This window comes from Alternaria alternata (genome assembly GCF_001642055.1).
Source record: "Alternaria alternata strain SRC1lrK2f unplaced genomic scaffold CC77scaffold_12, whole genome shotgun sequence".
Lineage (NCBI taxonomy): Eukaryota > Fungi > Ascomycota > Dothideomycetes > Pleosporales > Pleosporaceae > Alternaria > Alternaria alternata.
The window spans coordinates 96521-117998 of NW_017306201.1; the positions used below are offsets into that span (position 1 = coordinate 96521).

The window sequence follows — 21478 nt, forward strand, 5'->3', positions numbered from 1 at the left end:
AGTGTACCGGTCCAAGGTGGCCGCCCACTGCCATGTGTGAGTCAAAGGTTATATCGGGTCACTATATGGCCAAACAGTACATGGTATCTGGATTTGCATTCTTTCATTTGGCCGCTCCAGCGACCGAGCTCCGCGAGGCCCATGGAAGCCATCTAACCCCATCCATGGAAAATATCGCCAGCCAACCGACAGACAAACTCCGTGAATCTAGTAAAACACGCTAACACATGTCGTCCGAACATGCTCCGCAACTATGATCGTACATTGTCTCGCGCTCTTGCGCTGCCGAATACCAACGCCATGAGATAGGCTAAAGCCGTCCGCAAAACACCAACGTATCCCAAACTCGGTTCCGTGCTTAACTTCAAAATTTGCCTTCAACTATATTGTGAACTTGTAAAAAAGGGGGCGCAAGGAAACGCAGGTGATGTACATGGGGGCAAAATGCAGAGAATATGAAAAAGGGTATCCGGCTTGAAAAGTTCTCATAGATGCACACGCATCGTGTCGTTGCTGCCAAACGCCTTGCCGCAATTCGGGCACTTCCTCGCGCGGTTGGTCAGTCGATCTTGTACGCATTGGTCGCAGAACATGTGCCCGCAAGTCTTGATGACCGTGTTCTTGAGTTTGCTCTTGCAAATCTGACACTGAATCAACAGCTCCATAGTCGACACTTCAGAGCTCTGGTTAGCGGTGCTCTTCTTCTTGTAAATCTGCACTTGCTTCTCCAGTCCAGTGACTTGAGCAGCCAGCTTGTCCCGCTCGGTTTCCGATTCGCGTTGAGCGTGTTTTGCCGCAAGGCATGTCGCATCCTTGGCTTCGACAACCTTCTTTAGTTCCGCTATCTGGCTGACATGACCTTCGGAAGTGATGGCGTTCTCGCTGACCTTCTGTTGCAGTTGGCGGTGCTGGGTAGAAAGATCGTCCATTTGGGATCGCATTTCGGCGCACTGCTTCTCTAGTTTGTCCACCAGTGACCGGCTGAGTGAATCCGCCTCTTTCAGCTGCGCCACTACTTCAGTGGCTTTGGTAGCCTGGGCGCGGAGGATGCGAGTCTGCTGTTCCAATTCTCCTTTGGTCTTCATGGCCGCAAAGAACTTCTGATCCGCTTTGGCTTTGTCTGCATGTGCCTTGGCAATGTTTTCTTCCCAAGCAGCGATCTCGGTGATCTTCTTGCTTGCAATCGCCTGCGCCTTCTTCCATGCGGACTCCATAGAGGGAAGCTCGTTGCCCAAAATCTTGCATTGGCTTTCGAGCTTGGCGATCTTGTTACGCAACTGCTCCGGTGTCAAGTCTTCCAGTCCAGAGGATTCCTGGCCTTCTGAGCTTTGCTGTTCCGCAATCTGTAGTCGCAGTCGCTCGCATTCGGATTCCAGCGCCGCGATGCGGCTATCGCATGCGCTCACGAGCTGTTTGGATTGCTCAATGGATTCCTTGGAATCTTTGTGGCTGGCTTCCAAGACGTTGTTCTTGGTCACAAGTTCATCCCGGGCGTTTCGAATGCGAGCACAATTCGCTTCCGCTTGCGAAACGTGGCTTGCACTGTCTGCCAGACTAGCACGAACCTCGTCATCCACTTTGATCCTGTACGCCGTTCGCTCTGCCTGGAATTTCTGCGCTTCTTCCCGCAAGGTGATGTTGGTGGCTTCAAGATTATTGATGCGCTTGATCACGTCTTCATGCTGGTTCTTGATAGCTTTGAAAAGATCGGTCTTCGCATAATCATCGTCCGACAGGCCGGTAAGCTTCACTTTCAGTGCTGAAACCTCCTCGGTGAGCTTTTTGTTCTCCTGCTCGATCTGTTCAAGTTGCTCTTTCCTCTTGGCTGCCTCAGCTAGAGCCTGTTTTTTCGCTGTTTCCAACTCTTCACTGATGGGGCCTGGCGAGGTACCATTGGTGGCTTCTGTTCCATTGCTGGCAGATGGTGCCTCCTCTTTCACAGCCGCACTAGTGCCGACCGCTGATTGCTCGAGTTTCTGAACCTGGGCGCTCTTAAGCCGGTCGAGCTTCTTCTCAGCAACCAGATAACGATGAGTAGCGGTATCCAGGCGGTCAGATAATTGCTCTTTCTCGGTAGTGACGCGTTGCAGGCGCACAACATGATCCTTCTCGGTGACCAAGAGTTCTGACAGCTTCTGTTGGAGAGTTGCAACCTCGGGACTGCTTGCGGGATATCTCGCAAAGAGGTCGGTAAGCGATGCGAGTATCTTGTCTTTGCGATCAGACAGGTGCTTCTTAAAAGTCTGATTGTCCTGGCACAAGAGCGCAGCGGGCACAGCCTGGATAGCATCGGCCTGAGCTGATGATGCAGGCAGTTTATCACCGCCCAAGAGTTTGATTTCATCGACAAGCTAAGCAGCAATTAGCATCATCTCAATCAAATTCCAGGGGTGTACTGACCTGATCAAACCAAGCGTCGATTATGCGTAGGTGGTCATCGTGGTACTTGGAACGGCCCTCCAACTCGTTTAGTTGTGACTCGACGGTGGCCTTTTCGCGTTTGAACTCGCGCATCTGCCTGAGAATGGCATCCTTCTGGAAAGACTGTAGATTCGAAGAGTCAGCGGGAGTGTGCGCCGAGGGCGTAGGAGGAGGGCGGGAGGTAATCGGGGGGCGAACCTCGATGTCATCTTTCCACGGCAAGTCAGCGTCTGGGTGGGAGCGAGCACCGTTGACAGTCACGGCTTGCCTCTTAGCGGGAGGAGCTTGATCGTCGGCGATGGGCCGTTTTCGGTCCTCCATCTTGACAGCGTCAAGCGATGGGGGTGCGACGGTCCTGGCTTCGAGCCTCATCGAGGAGACACGGGTGTCGTAGATAGGGCAGCGAAGACGCGCGCGCTCTATCGGGTCATGAAAGGAGATGTTAGAGCGGATGGAGGACAGGCAGGGGGGCGGGCGGGCGAAGAGAAACGGGAGGAGGTCGGGTGTCGTGTGAGGCCAGAGAGAGGGTGGGTGAGGAGAGTCTAGCGAAGAGAGTTCGTTAGCTGCTGGCTGGGCTGCCAAGAGCTAGTGTCGCGCTAGCACCTGGTCTGTGTTTCCACGACGCGACCATGTTCCGTCCTGTACAATCCCCACCAATGTGAGAAAGAGTGGACAGCAGCCATACGCTGCCTTCATACACACATACACCATGTCTGCCGAGGACGCTTCAGGCGGCGACAAAGCGCCTGCGTCTGCACCTGCGCCAAAACCGGCGGCGGCGACTTTCAGTTCCTTCATCAATAGTGAGTTGCCCCAAGTCTGCCCGCTATCTATGCTGAGCCGCGGTCAGAAAACACGACAGGCAAGAAATTTGCACCCAAAGCCGCACGACGGAGACCTGGCGCCGCTGCTCCTGCTCCTGCTCCTGCCCCAACCCCCACGCCTTCTGCTGCGCCAGAGACACCGGCGGCGACTGCCGAATCGCAAACTTCACAGACTCAACTCGAGACCTCGCATGCGCCCGTCACTGAAGCTCCGAATGTCCTACAGTTGCCCACACCAGCTGCCACCCAGGAACCCGCAGCAGAGACTGCTTCTCAACCCGCCCCGAGTACAGCCGAATCCTCAACAGCGCTTCCACAGCCAACCCCGACCCCGACCCCCACCGAACCCCTCCCCACCCCAGCGCCTGCAAGTACAGAGACTCAGACACAAGCAGCTAGTGAGTCTCACGTTGCTGTACCGTCCTCGACAGACCCAGGTCTCACCACTCAATACTTGGAGGATGCGGGAAGCGATGGTAGGTCACCTAAGAGACGTCGCATAGAGGAGCCAGAGGTCGAGGCTACAGTCGACACGCCAGCACCAGCATCAGCATATGATGGTGGAGAACAAAACATCGACCCCAATCTCGAAGCCTCAACTGCAGATGCACAGGCTCTTCCACAACCGCGAAAGAGGAGGACGCTTCCTTGGGCAGCGGTGAACCACCCCCCAGAGGGCGAAGAGGACGCTGCTGCTGCGGAGCCAACCCGGAAGCCTCGCCAGCCGCCGAAGCCGCGAGCAAAGAAGAACGTTACAGCAGATCCGGATGCAGACCACGTCGCACAGGAAGATGGAGACGAGGAAGAGGCTCAGCCCACCCGGAAGCGACCCGCTGCCAAACCCCGTGCGAAGAAAAAGGCCACCGAAGCTACCGCCCAGGACGGCGAGGGAGTCCCTGCCCCACCGAAGAAAGCCAGAAAGCCAAGAAAGCCTCGGGAAGCCCTAAGCAGCGAGATTGTCCAAGGCACAGAAGACGAGGTCGGGCGCATAGCCGATGACATCGTGGCGGCAGCCACGCGTCGCAAGCCAAAAGCAAAGAGAAGGAAGGCCACTCCTGAAGGCGACGAAGTCGATGGTATTGAAGGTGAAGAAGGCACAAGGAAAGAAAAGAAACGGAAGGGAAGACCGCCACGAGAGCCCACGCCATCCGATGCCGAAGACCAGACCATCGACCCTGATGTCACTTACATGGATTCTCTAGCAGCTCGGACTGTTCGCATTGGAAAACTGTCTGCGCTTGAGAAGCAGATGCGTACCATTGACTGGGATGCAGTCAAGCAACGTCGAAGAGAGGAAGACAACAAAAAGGTCATCTCGAGGGAGGAACAAGAGAAGGCCGACGCAGCCCTGGCTGCTGCGGGGGCAGAGCTGGCGGCTGCACAAGTCGAGCAGGGTCCTAGATTACGCTTGAATGCAGACGGCGTCATGGAACTAGTACCTGACTCTGGGGTAATCGATCGAGAGGGTGACGCAGACCGCATCATCAACGAAATGGTTGTCACAGAAGACCAAGATATCACTGCACGTCTCACAACCCGTAGCTTCATGAAAAACAACAAGCGCTTCCCTAATGAGTTCCTTCTGCCTGGCCAGGGCCGACGTTGGAACGATGTCCTCACAAAGAAATTCTACGAGGCCCTCGAGTCTTTTGGTACAGACTTTCAGATGATATCCCAGATGTTTCCAGGTTTCACACGGCGCTCCATCAAGACCAAGTTCACCCGCGAAGAGCGTGAAAACCCGGACCGTGTGAGGGAAGCTCTCCAAGGAAGATGCAAGATCAACGAAGGCGGATGGGACAAGTTCTTGATGGAGTCGGAGAAGACGGAAGAGTCTTTCGCAGACGCAGATAAGATCAAGCGCGAATTGGCTGAACACGAGGCGGAGATGCGAGAGAAAATCGCTGCTGCACAAGCAGAAGCCCAAGAGAGGAAACGGCAACGTGAGATTGCCGGCGTTGATGCAGATGGTAACCCGCTGGGTGATGGAACAAACAAGGAGAATGGCAAGGGAAAGAAGAAGAGGGGGAAGAACAAGCAGGTCGCCTTCCAGGAAGAGCAGGGTGTGGAGATTGTTGGAGAGATTGGCGATGATGATACTTGGGGCCAGGAGTAAGCCGAGAATAGCATGTCCTGGTATGGACAGCAGATTACATTGTGCGGCGTATAATACGGCCAAGTGAATGGTTGGCGAATATGATACCCTATAGAATTTACGGCCTATAAATGCAAACAAAACACAAGATTCAACATACGTTGGGTTCTTCTCATGGTGTAGCAGCGATACTTGACAAACAAAAACACGCAAGGTCTGGTCAGGGATGCAACGGGTCAAATCTGCTAGATAGGATGTCATTGGTGGTTCGCCCTTGCTGCCATCTTACCCCTACAACATTACAATCACAGCAATCAAAGTAAGAAAAAAACCATACAAGAGTACTCTGTTATATAGGTTCTACGGATGGTTACTGTTTTGAACCTTCTTTACTCTGCTGTTGTGTTACGCAGCACTCTCGGGGATGATATTTTCCTGCTGTTGTCTCATTTTTTCCTTCCACAGCGTGACCTGCCCTGTGCAGCATTTGACATTCTTTGGCGCTACTCCTCCACCCGAAAAGTTGACCTGCTTTCCATCGCCACATATTCGTCTGCTGAATGTTCTGATTTCAACCACCCTATGCGATGTTGTGCCAATTTTGTCAAAACCTCGTTTTTTCACCTGCAGGGAAGCTCAACCTCCCAGGTGTCGAGTGGTCAGAGCTCTTTCGATATGAAATTGATCCTCTTGCAATCCTAGTGAGTTTGCATCAACCTTCTCAGAAAGCACTGGAAATCTCGGCTAGTCGTGGATGTCGATTGTGTGCCCTTTTCTGGTTTCGACTGTTCCAGACGACGGAATATACTCCTGCGCATCCTGACAATGATGACGGCAACACACAAGTTCTCATTATCGTAAAAGGCAATAGTTCCTGGAACATGGACGAAGACCTTGATTTTCGCGATAGGATGTTTGGCTATCTACGTATCTACTGTGGGGAGAGAAGATGTTGGCTTGAGATGGACAGGCCTATCCCTGGTATGTAAGTTGAGCATGTGTAGGGTTCTATCTGATCTGTAGTGCAGATGATGTGAGTGCCGCTCTAGATCGTTCCTGCGTCCTCTCGCCAGATCACGAAGGCGGAAGCAGTCCGATCGGTTCAGCAGCGGACAATCACACAGGGTCTAATCTCAACATGGATTTGATAAAGACATGGCTACGGAAATGTCTGGAAAAGCACCACTATTGTAGGATGGAGGCTGCACCACAGGCATTGCCTTTACTCCCTACCAGAGTTGTTGACGTCGAAGCGCCGGGTCAGCCTTGTCTGGTAGAAACTACTGGGATTCGAGCCGACTACTTAACACTGAGTTATTGCTGGGGCGAAGGAAGCAAGCTGCTTTGCAAAAAGGGGTCCGGATCGTATGAACAATTCAAAAAAGAGTTGCCACTCGATAACTCGATGCCTAAAACCTTCAAGGACGCTTTGCAAGTTACCAGGATGCTTGGATATCGTTATCTATGGATTGACGCAATATGCATCATTCAGGACGATCCAGAAGACCTACGAAACGAAATGGCTGTAATGGGGGACATCTATCGACAGTCGGCGGTGACCATCTTCGCAGCGAACGGTCCAAACACTGACTCAGGTCTCTTCTCTAAACGCGACGCTCGAACAAGTAAAGCCTGCAACGTTCCAATAACGCTGAAAAGAGATAGCAAGCTTCTACATGGCGACATATCCATAAAGATGGGAAAAGATACATCTTACGACTTTTTGAATTCAAGAGGATGGATCCTTCAAGAGGAGGTGTTATCTGGACGTTTAATCGCTTTTGGACCCAGTATGGTCGATTGGCGTTGTATGGAAACTCACACGTGTGAAGGTGGTACGACACTCAATATATCAAACTCAATTGACATTAGTCATAATGACAAAGAGATGCTGTTCGAGATGCCAAACGACTTGATGCGATCGATAGTGCGGCGTCCAGACCTCTTCGACAAATCGTTGCCTTCCTCAGATGGCTTTCGACACACCCATTTTGATACCTGGTATGAGATGGTTCGCGCCTACAGCCGTAGAGAACTGAGTGTTCATTCCGATAAACTACTTGCAATTGCAGGCTTGGCGAGGCTCATGCAAAAGAATTATGATCTTACATATGCTGCCGGATTGTGGAAGGAAGACCTGCAAGTTGGCCTCTGCTGGTGGGTGAACACTGGAACTCATTCGAGCGAAGTGGGGTCCACCGACGAAGAATCTCTTGAGTACCTTGCGCCAACTTGGTCCTGGGCTTCGGTGCCTGGCAGGAGTATTTCCTTCACCGCCGCTCGTAGAGAATGTCTCCCAGAAAGAGGAATACAGGTTCTTGGTTTGGAAGTCTCACATCTTCCGGGAGCTCTTGCTGCTTTCGGTTGTATTACGTTCGCCAAACTAACTGTCCGCACAAGAATGCGAAGGGCAATGTTGGTACCGCATTCAGCAAATTTATGGTTTAATATCCCGGGTGGAACTACAAGCGACGATTTTCATTGGGGCGTTTATGCTTTTGACCCACTGACAAAGTCCTTCGTCGGACACGTATATCTCGATTCGATGGAACTATACGAGGACGTGTCAAGACAACATCAAGATCCCCAGATGGGCAAAACTTGCTCTCTGGCAGTAGAAGATACCGCTGGTCAGGCTTCTCGTACCCATCAGTCTTTTTCTAGTGGATTTGGAGCTTGGTGCGTGCCTTGCCTTGTGGAGACGTGGGATGAAGTACATCGCGAGATGTCAGCTCTTATCCTGACTGAAAGCAATGCCGCTAGACACGAGTATCGCAGAATTGGCTTTATGAAAGTCAAGAACCTGGATTTCTTCCCGGACGACAATTTTTACAATACATTCGTTGTTGATGAGAATCTACGACAAGATTTTGAGATAATTCACATAGTTTGATAGAGCACTTCACGTCAAGAGAAGCACGCGTGTTTATACATCAACTCTGCAGTCGAACTTCGAGGATATTATCGGAACATCACAGAGAGATGTGCCTTAGCACATCAATAACCACTTCTTACACTGCACCAACCCTTACTCATTCCAACCCGTCCTCGCCTTGATGGCATCCGCAGCCTTCTCCGCGATGGCATAAACAGTTGTACAGAGATGCGTCGCCGGCAGGTAGGGCATCACACTTGCATCTACCACGCTCAACTTCCCCACGCCATAGACCTTCAGATTCGTATCCACCACACCTCCATGTTCCTTTGGAAGCATTGACGCAGTACCCGCCGGATGAGCAAAGGTTGGCGCCGTTGTAGTGCGCAAGTATTGCTCAATCGCAGCATCACTCGTAACATTCAAACCAGGTGTGAGTTCAACGGGATCTAGGCCAGAGAACGAAGATAGGGTGTTAAAGCGGCGCGCGAAAAGCACCATACGAGCTAGGGCTTTGACGTCCAAGGGATTGGAGAAAGTCCGCCAGTCGACCAATGGACCTGATGAGAGATCTGCCGGGTTGATATTTACGGTGCCGCGACTCAAGGGGCGCATCAACACGCCACTGCCTACAGGCCCTTCACCGAAAAGGACTTCATAAGCTGCAGCATCTTCGCGTCCGAGAAGGTCGGCCGTGAGCTTTTGTGCTGCTTTGGCACCTGCGATGAGTGTTTCTTCATACTCGGCTGGGAGATAGGGAGTTGGATCTTGAGCTGAGACAGCATCTACAAGCGTTTGCCAGCCTTCTGGATCGAGGGTCCTGAGGGGTAGGAAGCCAGCTTGGTTACCTCGTGATAAAGTGAGAGGGCCTTCACGCGACTGGATGTACTCTTTCTCAGCTTCAGCGTAAAATGTTTGGTTGGTTGTCAGATCCGAAGATTTGGGGTTGTAAGGGTTGGTGGTCCAGTTCCAGACACTGCCTCCAAGGGGATGGTCTTGGAAGTTTGCGCCTACGCCAGGCAGATGCTTCTTGACTTCGATACCTGCCTTGTCGAGAATGCTTTTGGGACCAACACCGCTGCGCTGGAGCAACCATGGCGTCCATATCGCGCCTGCGGCAATAATAACTTCCTTCCTCGCCTTCACCACCGTCTTCTCAGTGCTTCCCACCTTGACGATGTTCAAGCCCTCAGCCTCCAGTTCACTACCCTCCTTGAACAAGACCTCTGTAGCTTGATATCCAGTCAGAAGGTGATAGTTCGGCCTCTGCGCATATTGATCATAATGCGCAGTCCGAGCATAACTCCTCGTCCTCGTCACGGGATCCAATGCGCTAGGTGCCAGAATCGCTCCAAGCGCGTTCCCCGCAGCAGCTTCCTTGGGCTTCTGAACACCACTCTCCTTCCACGCATTCCACACACGATTCTGACCTGGAAACTGGAATGGTGGGAAAGAGACTTGAATTTCGCCATTCCCGCCATACGCTGCCTCTTTGTCCCACGTGTAGTTGTACTTCTCCGCTACTTCTTTGCTTGGGGGCGTGAAGGTAACAGATTTCTTAAAGTATGGAAGGAGGTCTTCGAAGCCCCAGCCTTTGTTTCCGAGCGTCTCCCATGTATCATAGTCAGCTACGCTGCCGCGGTCAAAGAACATGCCATTCACGGCACTTCCGCCACCGACTAAGGCACCAACTAAGACGTTACGAGAATTATTGTTGAGTCCGGCATTAGGGACCATAGTGAAGTTGTAGAAACGCGATGGGTCGAAGTTCAACGTGTCGGCTGGGAGAAGGATACGTGGGTCGTTGTTTAGCGGGCCATATTCGACGACGAGGACGGTGTCTGTATGGTATATTAGTTGGGAGCCGGTCTGCGGGGGAAACATGACTTGCGTTTTCCATTCTCTGTCAGCCTGTTTGCTACAGTAAGACCTGACGTGCCCCCTCCAACAATGACATAGTCATAAGTCTGATTGAGCGGTGCTTTGAGGTGCACAGCAGAAACACCAGTAGTTGCAAGAGCGGCAATCAGCACTTGAACGAACGACGATACCATCTTGAACTCAACTTCAAGCCCAGTCAACTCACTTTTTTCTTCTCGGGCAAGATACCCTCATATATCCTTCGCTTCTCACAAAACAACCGAGCCCGCCCAAGCAAAATCTCTCGCACGATGCATGTCTGCGAATTATCCATACGCGATCTGATCCTTCGTCTGCAACTCTTACAGGGGCTGAACGCATCTTCTTGCGTACAGCATGCGCAGTATACGGCCTGTTGCCGCCGAAGACGATCTAACCCTCTTCTTGGGTTCATCCCGATGCGAAGCCCCACCTCCAACGGGCCTTCCGCAAGGCACGGAAGATCTACCGTCTGGCCCAGAGCCACAAGTTCACTACCGCATCTGCAAGTCTGCAGGGTCTGTATTAATTTATATTGCTGGGCGATCCGGGTGAGATACTCGACTTGGCAGCTGCATAGGATTGACAGGGGTCGGGGATGCGGTCTCCGATTTGGGACGAGGGTAAGGTAAGGTACTATCGTATGCTGCCAGAACCATGGAACAAGATGTATATAGAATAGAGAATGTTAGTGAGCACTTTACTCTGCACCTCCGTCGCATATGTTGAGAACTGCATTTCTCCATTCCGTTTAATCGCGCGAGTCTATACTAGCAGTCGCATCTCTTCGTCTCGTCTCCTTTCCTGAGTGATGATAGTACAGATAAAGTTAAAGAAACAGATGATAATCGGACTTTTCATCCGGCTATCCAGAAAAGCCAAACAAAACTCCTTAATGATGCATGCGTCTTTCGCTGCCGTTTTTCTTATCGCTCGAGAACACCAACAGATTCAGGAAAAGTTGTTCGTCCTCGGGGTATCGTAAAATGCCTCAAACAACTATAGGCATGATAAAAAAGACAAACGCCGCGCAATGCAATTTCCAGTTCCCAGGGTCGAATTAAAGTAGAAGAGAAAAGAAGTTGAGATATTGTTGTTGTTGATGTTGATGAAGTGTCGGTTTGCTTCCCTCTTTCACGTCAAATCGTAGGACATTGAACGCCCTCTCGGCGCCACTAACGCCTCCTCTTCGTTTCTCCATGGCCTTGATCCTGGGGATCGCGACCTCTCTTGCGGCCATCGTCTGTTCCTCCACTGCCTCCGCCACCACGGCTCCTTCTATCGCGTTCGTCCCTTCCTGAAGCTCGTCCATCATCACGAGAACCACGCTCGCGTCTGCTGCTTTCACGGGGCTCCCGTCCTGACCTTGATTCACCGTCTCGTTCGCGCTCTCGATGACTGCTTCCCCTGTCGCCACCTCGTTTTTCACGACCACCGCGGTCTCGGTCGGAGCCCCGCTCACCCTCTGGGCGGTCGGAAGGAGGGTTGCGGCTGCTCCTTTCTTCGCGGGGTCGGTCGGATCGATCGGGTGAACGCTCGCGTCCTGATCGGTGTCGATGGCTGCGTGACTCTGAGCGGCCTTCTTCTGGTGGAGCACCCTCCATCCTGCTTGCTACATCATCGTTCCTGCTGCTTCTCGGATGCTGATTCTCCATACGGTTGGGTGTAGAATCAAGCGCCGGCGGTGGCATCGGGCTTGTCATACCACCGGATCCTTCTATTGGGCCATTGGCGCGTGTAGCGCCACGACCTCGCACAGGAGGATTAGAAGGAGGTGCACCGCGTTCGTTTGACCGATCGCCGGGCGCATTTCCAGTCAATACGTTATTAATGGCACGGAGAGGGTTACCAGCATTCCTGGGTCCTCCGGGACCGGTTGGAGGTCGCGGACCAACTGGTGATGATGGGACGGGTCCTTGGGGACCGCGGTTGTTACCACGCGGGCCGCTTGGAGCGTTCGGTACATTAGTCTGAAGCGGTGGCCCGCTTGGTGCTCTACCCTCGATGTTAACGAGCCTACTAGGATGAATACCTGCTGGTAGTGACGCTGCGGGACCGGTGGGTGCATTCGGTGTGGAAGGCTGCGACGGCGCATGTGGTCTGTCACTGCGTGGGCCTGATGGTGGTGCCGGCTCCGAAGGCTGGTTCAGTCTTCCATAGTTGGGGTCCTGCGCGCGTGGTCCAGGTGTAGGCTGGAACATCTCTCGTGATGCACGAGACGCTGCAGCGGCTTCATTGCGCCCGCCACGAGGACCAGTTGGGGCACTAGCTCCTGGATCGTCCCGACGGTCGCGGCCACCAGAGGGTGGCATCTGAGGACGCTCATCCCGAACGTCTCGGGGCAGGTCGTTTCGTCCATGATACCCAGCAGGCGGGCGCTCTTCGACTCGACGATCGTCACCACGCCTATCATCGCCATGACGTGGAGAGTTCATACGAGAGTCTCGCTCGCTACGGTTGTCACGATCAGACCTCGGTGGCATGTGTCTGCCACCTGCATGCTCTGCTTGATTGATCAAGGCAGCACGCGCGGGGTTGACTGTGGGCTCTTCCTTGGCCGGGATCGGCACTGCTGGCAGTCGTGATGGCCTATCGTTTTGCTCTGCAGCATACGGGGCGTTGGCTGGTGGACCATCTCGCCGGTATTCATTGGCTAACGAGGAAGTAGAGGGCATCCGGCGAGACTCCATCGCTGTAGGTGTAGCATGACCTCGAGGATCAGAACGCTCACGTTGATCTCTCATATCTCTAGGATTGTGTGGATCCCAAGTAGGTGGCCGTACTGCTGGCGCTCGCGAATCTCGTGGGGGTCCTCGCATAGCCCGATCATCATAATCACGTTCTCTGCCAGACCATTCGCGATGCTCGGCGGCTGAAGGTACCCTTTCTGGAGTTCTGCCGCCAGGCAGAGGTCGTGCGCGCCGACCAGGCGAAGCCTCACGCAGACGTCCGGCATCTACCGAGCGATCTAGTCGGCCATAGTCTCCAGGGGGACCTCGATTGTCATATCTACCATGCGCACTTTCGGGCGTGCGATCAATGATAGGACGTTCTGATCGATTCCTCGGTTGTGGATCTGGTCGCGTTGGTAATGCGTGCGGTGGTCTGCCAACGGGGGTATTCTGCCCTGGTGTATTCCTGTTGTCTGGTCGCAGTGGAACAGAGGAATGATGCATCGGAGGACCTGGCTTCGGTGTAGGTCTGCCGGAGCCGGTGTCTTGTTGCGATGGGGTAGAAGGCCTGCTGTCGGATGTTCTTGGCGTCGGCTTGTCCCTCGAGGAAGGCGCGGGAGTTGCACTATTATGCTTTGACCTATTTTCATTCGATTCTCGTACTGGCGTACCGTTCCTGGAAAAGGTCGATCAGTCTCACTGTTGATAATCTCGGAACAATCCGTGAACTTACGTTTCGGACTTCGGCTTGAAAGCAGGTGCAGCCGCGTCGAGTTTCGCATCTTGTGGCTGTGGAGTCTTACCCTTCTCCGTAGCAGCTTTGTCGCTTCCGTTCGTCGTGCTTCCTGGCGCAGGAGTAGGTGCCGGTACCTGCAGCGCATTAGTTTGCTGTCGTGTGTGTGTGGCGATGCGGATGCACTCACGTTGCGGAAAACATGGTCTTCTTGCCAGAACTTCTCTCCTTTGAGGATAGGCCCAAGAACAGACTCCAACGATCTCATAAGATCTTGTCTCTCCTCTCCCTCCTTCAGGCGCACCACCATCTCCTTCAGCTCTGTGCCCATGCTCGTGACTTTAGGGAAGTTGGTACCCAGCGCGTGAAGGACGTTGATCGAGTTACGCATTTGCATGTAGTTGCCGCTCTCCAGGCATGTCTTAAGCGCAGCTGCAAGTGCCTTGTGCCACTTGAACAACACCATGCAAAACTGATCGTAAGTGAAGAAGCTTGTCGCGTTGCGGTCCCCGTCGTAGCTCCTGCCAAAGCCAGGAAGATTCTTTTCCAAACCATGGGCGTTCTTGACAAAAGCATCATCCTTGTTCTCCTGCCAGACTTGTAGCTCACGCATGATACCACCGAGGAACCTCCCGAAAGATGAGGACTCTGCTTCAGTGTACATACTGATAATAGATGTAAGCCTATTTGCGTTGAAGAGCATATCCAGTAGTCGACTCATGCGGAACCCTGGCACACCCGAGCTGTGCATGAATATGAGCATAGAGAACGCATATTGGGCGTCTTCTTGAGATATGCGACTGCGAGGGATAAAGCAGTCTTGGAGCAGAGCGTTGTGCAAGACGTCGCACTGTGGTCCCATCATTGGAACGCCCTCGAACCATCGACGCAATTCGACCTTCAAACTCTCTTGTGTCACAGCATGGTTCTTCGTGACAACCTGTTGTTCGTCCTTGATCCTGGCTATGTTCTCCTTAAGAGCCTTGACAGATTCTGAATCAGCTTTGGGTACGTTAGGTCGGTACCCACGGCGCTCGGGCACAGGAGCAGGCAGTTGTCGCTCCAAGGTCTCGATTGAATCCTTGTATTGTTGATTGATGCCATCGACGTCGACGACAACGTCTGTCAGGGACAACTGCCAGAATGCGACATAGTAGGACACACAAGGATGGTTGCCGAAGGTCTCCGGTAGCTGCTCCTTCAGTTGGTTCGCGAGGATTTCAACCTCTGAATTTGGCACATCGGGCAAGAAAGGCTTGTCCGAACGAGCTGCAGTCACGGATGCCGAGTCTCCTTCTGCAGCAACAGAATCTTTCATCTCCACGTCTTCTTTCGCTTTCGAGGTCTCAGCGGATGTGGCATCATCTTGAGCTTCATTCACAGCTTGTGACTCTTCAACGCCGCTCATGACAACATCGCCGTTCGTCTGTGTATCGGAAAGTAGCTTCGAGCGTTGTTCAGCTCGGAAAGCATTGGCCTTGGCTGTTATGCCCGCACGAGCAATCGTGAAAGCAACGTCCGGCTCGACGTGGTAATCCGCAATCATCTCTACCAGCGGAGGGAACAGAGCGTCAAAGTCGTCCACAGAGAGGAATGTACGGAGAAGCTCCAGGTATTGAAGCATGACGGAGCGCAATTTGTCGACGTTGAAAAGTACAGGCTTGTCGGGTACTTCCAGCTGGTCGTCGCGGTGAACATAAGCTTCCACGTGCTGCGCCAATGCGATGAGGATTTGTGGCCCGAGTCCCGTCTCCTTCAGACACCTGACTAGACGTCTTGCTGAAGAAGCAGCGTGGGTACGGTTATCCGCTAGACGATACTGTAAAGTGAACGTACGAAGGGCAGGTCCTGCGCAAAGCGCCAGAGTCACTGACTCTGACACAGATCCACTGACGCTAATGCCACCCATGGACTTCACTATTTGTTCAAGAACATCCAACATGTATAGCTCGCCTTCAGCAGTCAAGAGCTGGTGTGTGGTGAGCTGTAGAACGGGAACAGGATCCATCAAGTGATATCTTGCGTAAGCTTTGCCGACAAAGGTAGCAATGTTCTTTAACCACGGCGCAGACAACATACCGTCATCCTGCTGTGATCCTTTGTCGGGGTTGAGAAGGTATGTAACCAGCGTCCAGGTCAGGACGTCATACCCAAGCAAAGTAAGATATCGACTGCATTCGACTAAGGCAGTGATCATGTTTGGGTAGTTGACCAATTGCTTGACTGTTGTTCGGAAGACGATGCCTGGGCTAGCATACGAGATCTTGGCGATTTTGCGACCATATTCTTTGGTGTTGGTTGCAGAGATACGACTTAGAGTCTTCCTGGTTTCAGTTTCGACTTCTTTGAAAGCTGTCTTGATCACCGGCTTGAGCATTCCGTTGAACCACTGTTGGTAAATGGTGTATCGTGTGGCTGTGTCGAAATGTTTGAACAGATCCCATGCCTCGTTGATGACTCCTGGATTTCTGCCTGTGAAAGTAATCGCAGGTGCAATGAAAGTTGCTGAGAAGTTGACCCATCGCTTGCGATTCGACTCGGAAGGATCGTCGGCCAGGTTCTTCTTGCCGATACGTATGATCTTGGTTAGGAGAACGCTATCCTTTCCACACTCTGGTCCCACCAAGCCTAGGAGACTGGTGCAAAGCTTGATGACATCATCCACCTCTTGACACACGGGGACGTTGTCAACCCAGTCTTCCCAATAGAACTTGTAGTCGGTTCCTCCATCTTGGTCTTTCCGGTCCGGTTTGGCCCATCGGAGAGTTCGTCGAGGGACATAATCGCTAGGCCGCATGATGCCCCGATTATTACTACCCTTGGTGGCAATGACGGACTTTTCAACTGAGGTCGGTTTGGATTCCTCGTAAACCTTGGTCAAAGAGTGATGTGCCAGGCGGAAGATGAGGTCCAATAGCTCGGGGTAAACGTCCAGAAACCAAGGATGTCGCCCGAGTATGAACAGAGCTTCTGGAAGCGCGCCGATGCACAACAGACTCTTCAAAAGCGTGAACTTCTGGTCCTTGGGCTCGGGTAAAGCTTTCTTCTTGTCCGCGGGCTCATCAGACTTGGCAGGCGTGCTCCGTCCAGTGTCGGATTTGGATCTGGAGTCGGCGTCTCGGAGGCGGGAAACAGCTGGCGGGCCAGGAGTCTCGTCGGGCAGTGCACCGGCCATAGTCAGAGCGTTGACAACTGCGCCTCGTTCGCTTTCCTCCTTCTCTTTCTTGGCCTTGAGGAGCCTTTCTTTGTGTGCACCCATGTCTGGCTCTAGTGGATATAGATGAGGATAAAGATCCAGAATAGAGATGAAGCCAATCTTGATCAGGAGCGCAATCAGGTACATGAGATTGTCAGGAAGTTCGTCGGTGGCATCGCGGACATCTGACGCGTAGAATTGGAGCTTGAAGCCAAGCAGTTGGGCGGCGATGTCGTTTCCTGACGGAGGGAGTGTCTTGGTCTGCTCCATCCACTCGTCGGCCCATTTCCGAGCTGCCTGTTGCTTCGATAATGGCGCGCCTTCGGCAGGTAAGGTCTGGTCGGGTTGTCGGTTGTTCGCAGTGATGCGACGGCCTCCAAGTTCAAAGAAGGCCTGAATGCCTGCCCGGTCGCCCAACTCACCCACTCGCTGCCAGAATTTGCAGTCGCGCGACTCTCGCAGGCGCAGCTGTTCGTCCTTCTCCTCATCGGTGTAATACCACTGCTTCGCATCAGGTCGCGCCCATAAGGGCAATGTCGGTACTTCGGGCTCTTCCCACTTGATGTTATCGAAACCACGTAGCTCGGGCCACCATGCGCTCGACCTTAGCATCTTAACAAAGAACCTTCCATGCTTGACTAGGAGGTTGGCAAACACATCCAGCGTCACATCAAGAACTCTGCCAATGTCCAGGTCGAATGCGCCAATGAGAGCGTTTACTCGTTGCCAGGTCTCGCCGACGACTTCCTGTGAGGGCGGTTCGCTGTTTACGGTGGTGAAGTACTCGGTCATGAGCTTGGAGTAGCCCTCGGTCTCTTCGCGCAGCAGGTTGTAGTTGGACTGTCGGTACAGGGCGTGAGTTGCTTTGCGAACTGCCATTTTTGAGAAACTATCGCGAACAAGGCCCAAGGACTTCAAGAGGTCGTTTTCTAGTTCGGCTCGCATGCGCGACACGTCGATGTCTGTCGCGACAAGCATTTGTCGCACGAGCGCCTGTTTGCCTTCATCTTGTGTGAGCGAACTTAGCGTGTCGAGGAACGTCGATACTGAGTCGACGTGCTCGTCGGCCGGGGCAGATGTGATGTCGCGTACTATTGAGCCCAACTCGCCGGCATCTAGCAGCTGGTCCATGGACGCCTCGATGATCTCGTGAAATATGACCGAGAGGGTGAGGACGTCGCCTGTGCCTTGAGCAGCCATGGCGGCCTTGACCACAGCGTCGCGTGCTTCGCCATTCCAGCGAGCGACGCGGTCTGGCGTCAGATACTCATTGCTCTCGGGGACCTCGCGCGGTGTGGAAGGCGTCGAAGGTTGTGAGGGAGCCGGCGCTGGGGCCGGGGTGGTCGGTGTGGCTTGAGACGGCCGAGTCAACGGGAAGGTGTTCGCAGGCGGAGACATGGCGGTCGGCGATGCGTGTGATGAGGCGTTGTTAGGGCTTTGGGGAACGCTGGAGCCACCGCGTCCGTTGTTTCTGCTCTGCCGCCTGCCACCTCCGCCGCCGCCGCCGCCGCCGCCTCCGCGCGGGCTGTTGGCCTGCTGCTGCTGGTGATGCGCGAATCCGAGGTTCTGGGGGCGGTGCGGCGACGGGCGTCCACTGCGGTCGTCGTCCTGTGAGTAAGTGCGCTCGGGTCGCTTGCGCTTGGGGGGAGGAGGCATGATGGTACCCTCTTACGATCGAGAGACCGGCGCGAGCAAAGAGTTGATGAAATGTGTGGGGAGCATGCGGTGGTTGCTCGTGAGGGTGATGGGTAGCGGTCTCGTGATATGTGCGCGCCCTGCAGCCAGCAATTACAGTGAATGCTGGATTAGGCGGCGATTAGATGGGGGTGGGCAGCGCCGGATGGTAGAGTCGCGTTGCGGCGGGCGCGGTTGATGATGGAGCGTGTCTCGATTTCGTGAGGCTCAAACCCTGGGAGCTGTCCGCTAGCGCAATGGCTGACGTGAAACGCTGCGGCCGTGCACTCCACATCCACCAACACACGACAATACAGAGGCACCATTTCACTTTCACTTGAGCCTCACAATACTACTACTACTACTACTACTACTACTACTACTACTACTACTACTACTACTACTACTACTACTACTACTACTGTATCCAAATAGTCACGCGGTACGATGGACATGTGTTTGCACAGACAAATCATGAGTAAATTTCTCCGCGCTATCAACGCTTCATCCAACTACATAGGCCTCAAATAACAAAACGAGCGACCAGACCTCATCACTAAGCCCCTGACTACATGTCTAAGCAGCAGCAGCAACAGCCTGTGCTGTAGCCTTGCGCTCGTTCTCGAGCACAGCCTCGAGCACGCCGGTCGCGCCCTGGCCTGCCTTCATCTCATTGATGACATCAGTCAGGCCAAGTTGCTCGTCAGTCCAGAGGGGAGCAACCTCCTCCTTGCCAGCCTCGCCGACGCCAATGAAGCCGCCTTCAGCAGCCCATTCGCTTGTGCGCTTGATGCCCAACTGCTTCCACACAGCATCAACCGCCTCGACCAGGTGGTCGCGGTACTCCCGGATGTGACCTGGGGTCGGCGTGATGCGTAGTCGTTCCTGGCCTACAGGAACAGTGGGGTAGTTAATGGCCTGGACGTAGATGCCCCAGTCCTCGAGGAGAAGGTCAGACGCCTTCCTGGCCACCTCGGCGTTTCCAACAAGGACGGGAATAATGTGGCTAGGGTTCGGGATAACCGGAATGTTCTTCTCGCTCAAAGCATCCTTGACAGCGCGGGTGTGGAGTTGCTGCAGGCGTCGGTCACCCTGGTAGTTGGCCTGGTACTCGATGGCCGTCTTGGCACCTGCCATGGTCGCCGGTGGAAGGGAAGTGGTGAAAATGAAGCCGGGAGCGAGCGATCGGATAGTGTCGACAAGCTTGGCAGAGCCGGCAATGTAGCCGCCAACGCAGCCGTAAGCTTTTCCGAGTGTACCAGTGATGATGTCTACGCGATCCTGAATAGTGCCCTGGGGCCGCCCTGCCTTGTGTGCTTCGTAATCGAGATGTTCAGCGACACCGGCGCCGTGTGGTCCGTACATGCCCACAGCATGGACTTCGTCCAAAAAGGTAATGGCACCGTACTTCTCAGCAAGGTCGCAGATTTCTTCGATAGGTCCAATGGAACCGCACATGCTGTACACACTCTCAAAGGCAATGATCTTGGGGTATTCGGCAGGAATTGACTGCAGCTTCGCCTCAAGGTCTGCGACATCGTTGTGCTTGAATACCATCTTTTTCGCGCCTGAATGACGGATGCCCTGGATCATAGAGGCGTGGTTCAAGCTATCCGAGAGAATAACGCAGTTGGGCAGTTTGCTGCCGAGAGTCGCAAGAGTCGCATCGTTTGCTACATAGCACGACGAAAAGACAAGCGCAGCCTCCTTGGAGTGGAGCTTTGCAACTGTGTCCTCCAGTGCTACAGCGTGTTGGTTGTGTCCGGAGATGTTTCTGGTACCTCCGGCACCAGCTCCGTAGTTGTCCAAGGTCTCGTGCATCGACTTGAGTACGTGTGGGTTGCGTCCCATGCCGAGGTAGTCGTTGGAGCACCAGACAGTCACCTTGTCCTCCGGGGACTCCTTGTGGGCACGCGGAAATTCCTTGGCCAATCGGTTGATGTTGTTGAAGTAGCGATACGACTTGTCCTTGTGCTTCTTGTCCAGCTCATTGTGGTAAAAGCCTTCGTAGTCGAACGTCGCGGCTCGTGGGGCGGACGGAGATGCGACATTGGAGGGCTTAACATTGGCGGGCTTCAAAGCAGCGTGGGGAAGTGGTGGACCTGCGCCATGTCAGCTTATGCTCTGCTTTTCACTCCGTGCCAGAGATGCGGCTGTCTCGGCTTCATAGGAATTGGCGTACCCTGCTTGCCTCTGAGGCTCTCGATGTCGACAGCCTGGGCTTCCTTGGACGCTGTCGTGTGTAGCCTCGCTCGGTTCACGCGGGTGTGGTAAGCACGCACACCACCGAAAGCACCAGCAAGAGCGTTGTTACCATTGCGGGAGCTCTGCACAGCAAGCGCCTTGCCCATGATCGGGCAGCGACGGGCAAGAACCTGGAGGTTCGACATGCTTCCGGCGCCAGGAGAGACTTCCTGGCGGGCAGCGGCCGTCGTCGTGGAGAGGGAGCGCAGAGTGGCGGGTGACGTCTTGTGAAGGAATGGGCACATGGACTTCGACTGGCGCAAAAGAGCCTCCATGTTGGTCAAATGCGCGGCGTGTATGGGATTCGGTGTGCGTGGTAGGAGTGCAAGCAAATCCAGTGTGGTTGAGGGTGAAGACGGGCGTGAGAGAGGGAAAGTCGGTTCGAAAATGTGTCAAAGATGTACTACATGATTTACATGCGGTAATAGCGCGGATTCTAGTATGCCGGGCTTCGGCATCAAATGCACTCGTCATGATTGGTTCATCTATATTAGCCTCCAATGCTGCTTATGCCGTTTCAATCAGCGGTACGGTACTCCGGAGAGTAAATACTCGGATAGTTCCATGGCTTGTTTATACGCGTACAAAGGGTCCAGCGACAACCCCGTGAGACCCTTTACTATCAACTCGTCACAGCTTCACGCTACATTCTCTGCACTGAACCGTAATCTCTGTACATGTCATATATCATAGAGATAGATTTGCTGGTGCTCCGATTCCATCATCCAACACCTGAACTGCAACTCCCTGTACTGTTCAGTAGTCATCATTGTGGCTTTAGCGTACCCCGCCTTTTGCCCGGCGACCTGGCCTCAAACCTCTATTCCGGAGCCGCCACCGTTCCC

At 53.6% G+C, this 21478-nt stretch overlaps 6 protein-coding genes across 6 annotated transcripts; 2 read left to right on the forward strand and 4 right to left on the reverse strand.

The window, feature by feature from the left end:
- Nucleotides 1-80: 80 nt before the first annotated feature.
- CC77DRAFT_964290 (E3 ubiquitin-protein ligase bre1) lies at nt 81-2937 on the reverse strand. The gene is made up of 3 exons (XM_018535681.1): nt 2620-2937; nt 2401-2544; nt 81-2351 (listed from the first exon to the last, which is right to left on the reverse strand). The coding sequence occupies exons 1-3, from the start codon at nt 2791-2793 to the stop codon at nt 486-488; spliced, it is 2184 nt and encodes a 727-aa protein (XP_018385040.1). The 5' UTR covers nt 2794-2937; the 3' UTR covers nt 81-485.
- A 132-nt stretch (nt 2938-3069) lies between these two features.
- Nucleotides 3070-5486, forward strand: CC77DRAFT_1021011 (hypothetical protein). The gene is made up of 2 exons (XM_018525180.1): nt 3070-3224; nt 3272-5486. Exons 1-2 carry the CDS (start codon nt 3131-3133, stop codon nt 5359-5361), a joined length of 2184 nt encoding a protein of 727 aa, XP_018385041.1. The 5' UTR covers nt 3070-3130; the 3' UTR covers nt 5362-5486.
- A 223-nt stretch (nt 5487-5709) lies between these two features.
- On the forward strand, nt 5710-8233 carry CC77DRAFT_1095367 (HET-domain-containing protein; the record flags this gene model as incomplete). Its single annotated transcript, XM_018529792.1, has 2 exons — nt 5710-6321; nt 6369-8233. Exons 1-2 carry the CDS (start codon nt 5928-5930, stop codon nt 8231-8233), a joined length of 2259 nt encoding a protein of 752 aa, XP_018385042.1. The 5' UTR covers nt 5710-5927.
- Nucleotides 8234-8368: 135 nt separating this feature from the next.
- On the reverse strand, nt 8369-10524 carry CC77DRAFT_990429 (choline dehydrogenase; the record flags this gene model as incomplete). Its single annotated transcript, XM_018536314.1, has 2 exons — nt 10098-10524; nt 8369-10056 (listed from the first exon to the last, which is right to left on the reverse strand). Exons 1-2 carry the CDS (start codon nt 10267-10269, stop codon nt 8369-8371), a joined length of 1860 nt encoding a protein of 619 aa, XP_018385043.1. The 5' UTR covers nt 10270-10524.
- Nucleotides 10525-10818: 294 nt separating this feature from the next.
- CC77DRAFT_990433 (hypothetical protein) lies at nt 10819-18592 on the reverse strand. The gene is made up of 3 exons (XM_018536315.1): nt 13710-18592; nt 13520-13656; nt 10819-13462 (listed from the first exon to the last, which is right to left on the reverse strand). Exons 1-3 carry the CDS (start codon nt 18369-18371, stop codon nt 11290-11292), a joined length of 6972 nt encoding a protein of 2323 aa, XP_018385044.1. The 5' UTR covers nt 18372-18592; the 3' UTR covers nt 10819-11289.
- Nucleotides 18593-18739: 147 nt separating this feature from the next.
- Nucleotides 18740-21067, reverse strand: CC77DRAFT_1021013 (5-aminolevulinate synthase mitochondrial precursor). The gene is made up of 2 exons (XM_018525181.1): nt 20572-21067; nt 18740-20491 (listed from the first exon to the last, which is right to left on the reverse strand). The coding sequence occupies exons 1-2, from the start codon at nt 20906-20908 to the stop codon at nt 18966-18968; spliced, it is 1863 nt and encodes a 620-aa protein (XP_018385045.1). The 5' UTR covers nt 20909-21067; the 3' UTR covers nt 18740-18965.
- Between the last annotated feature and the right edge of the window lie 411 nt (nt 21068-21478).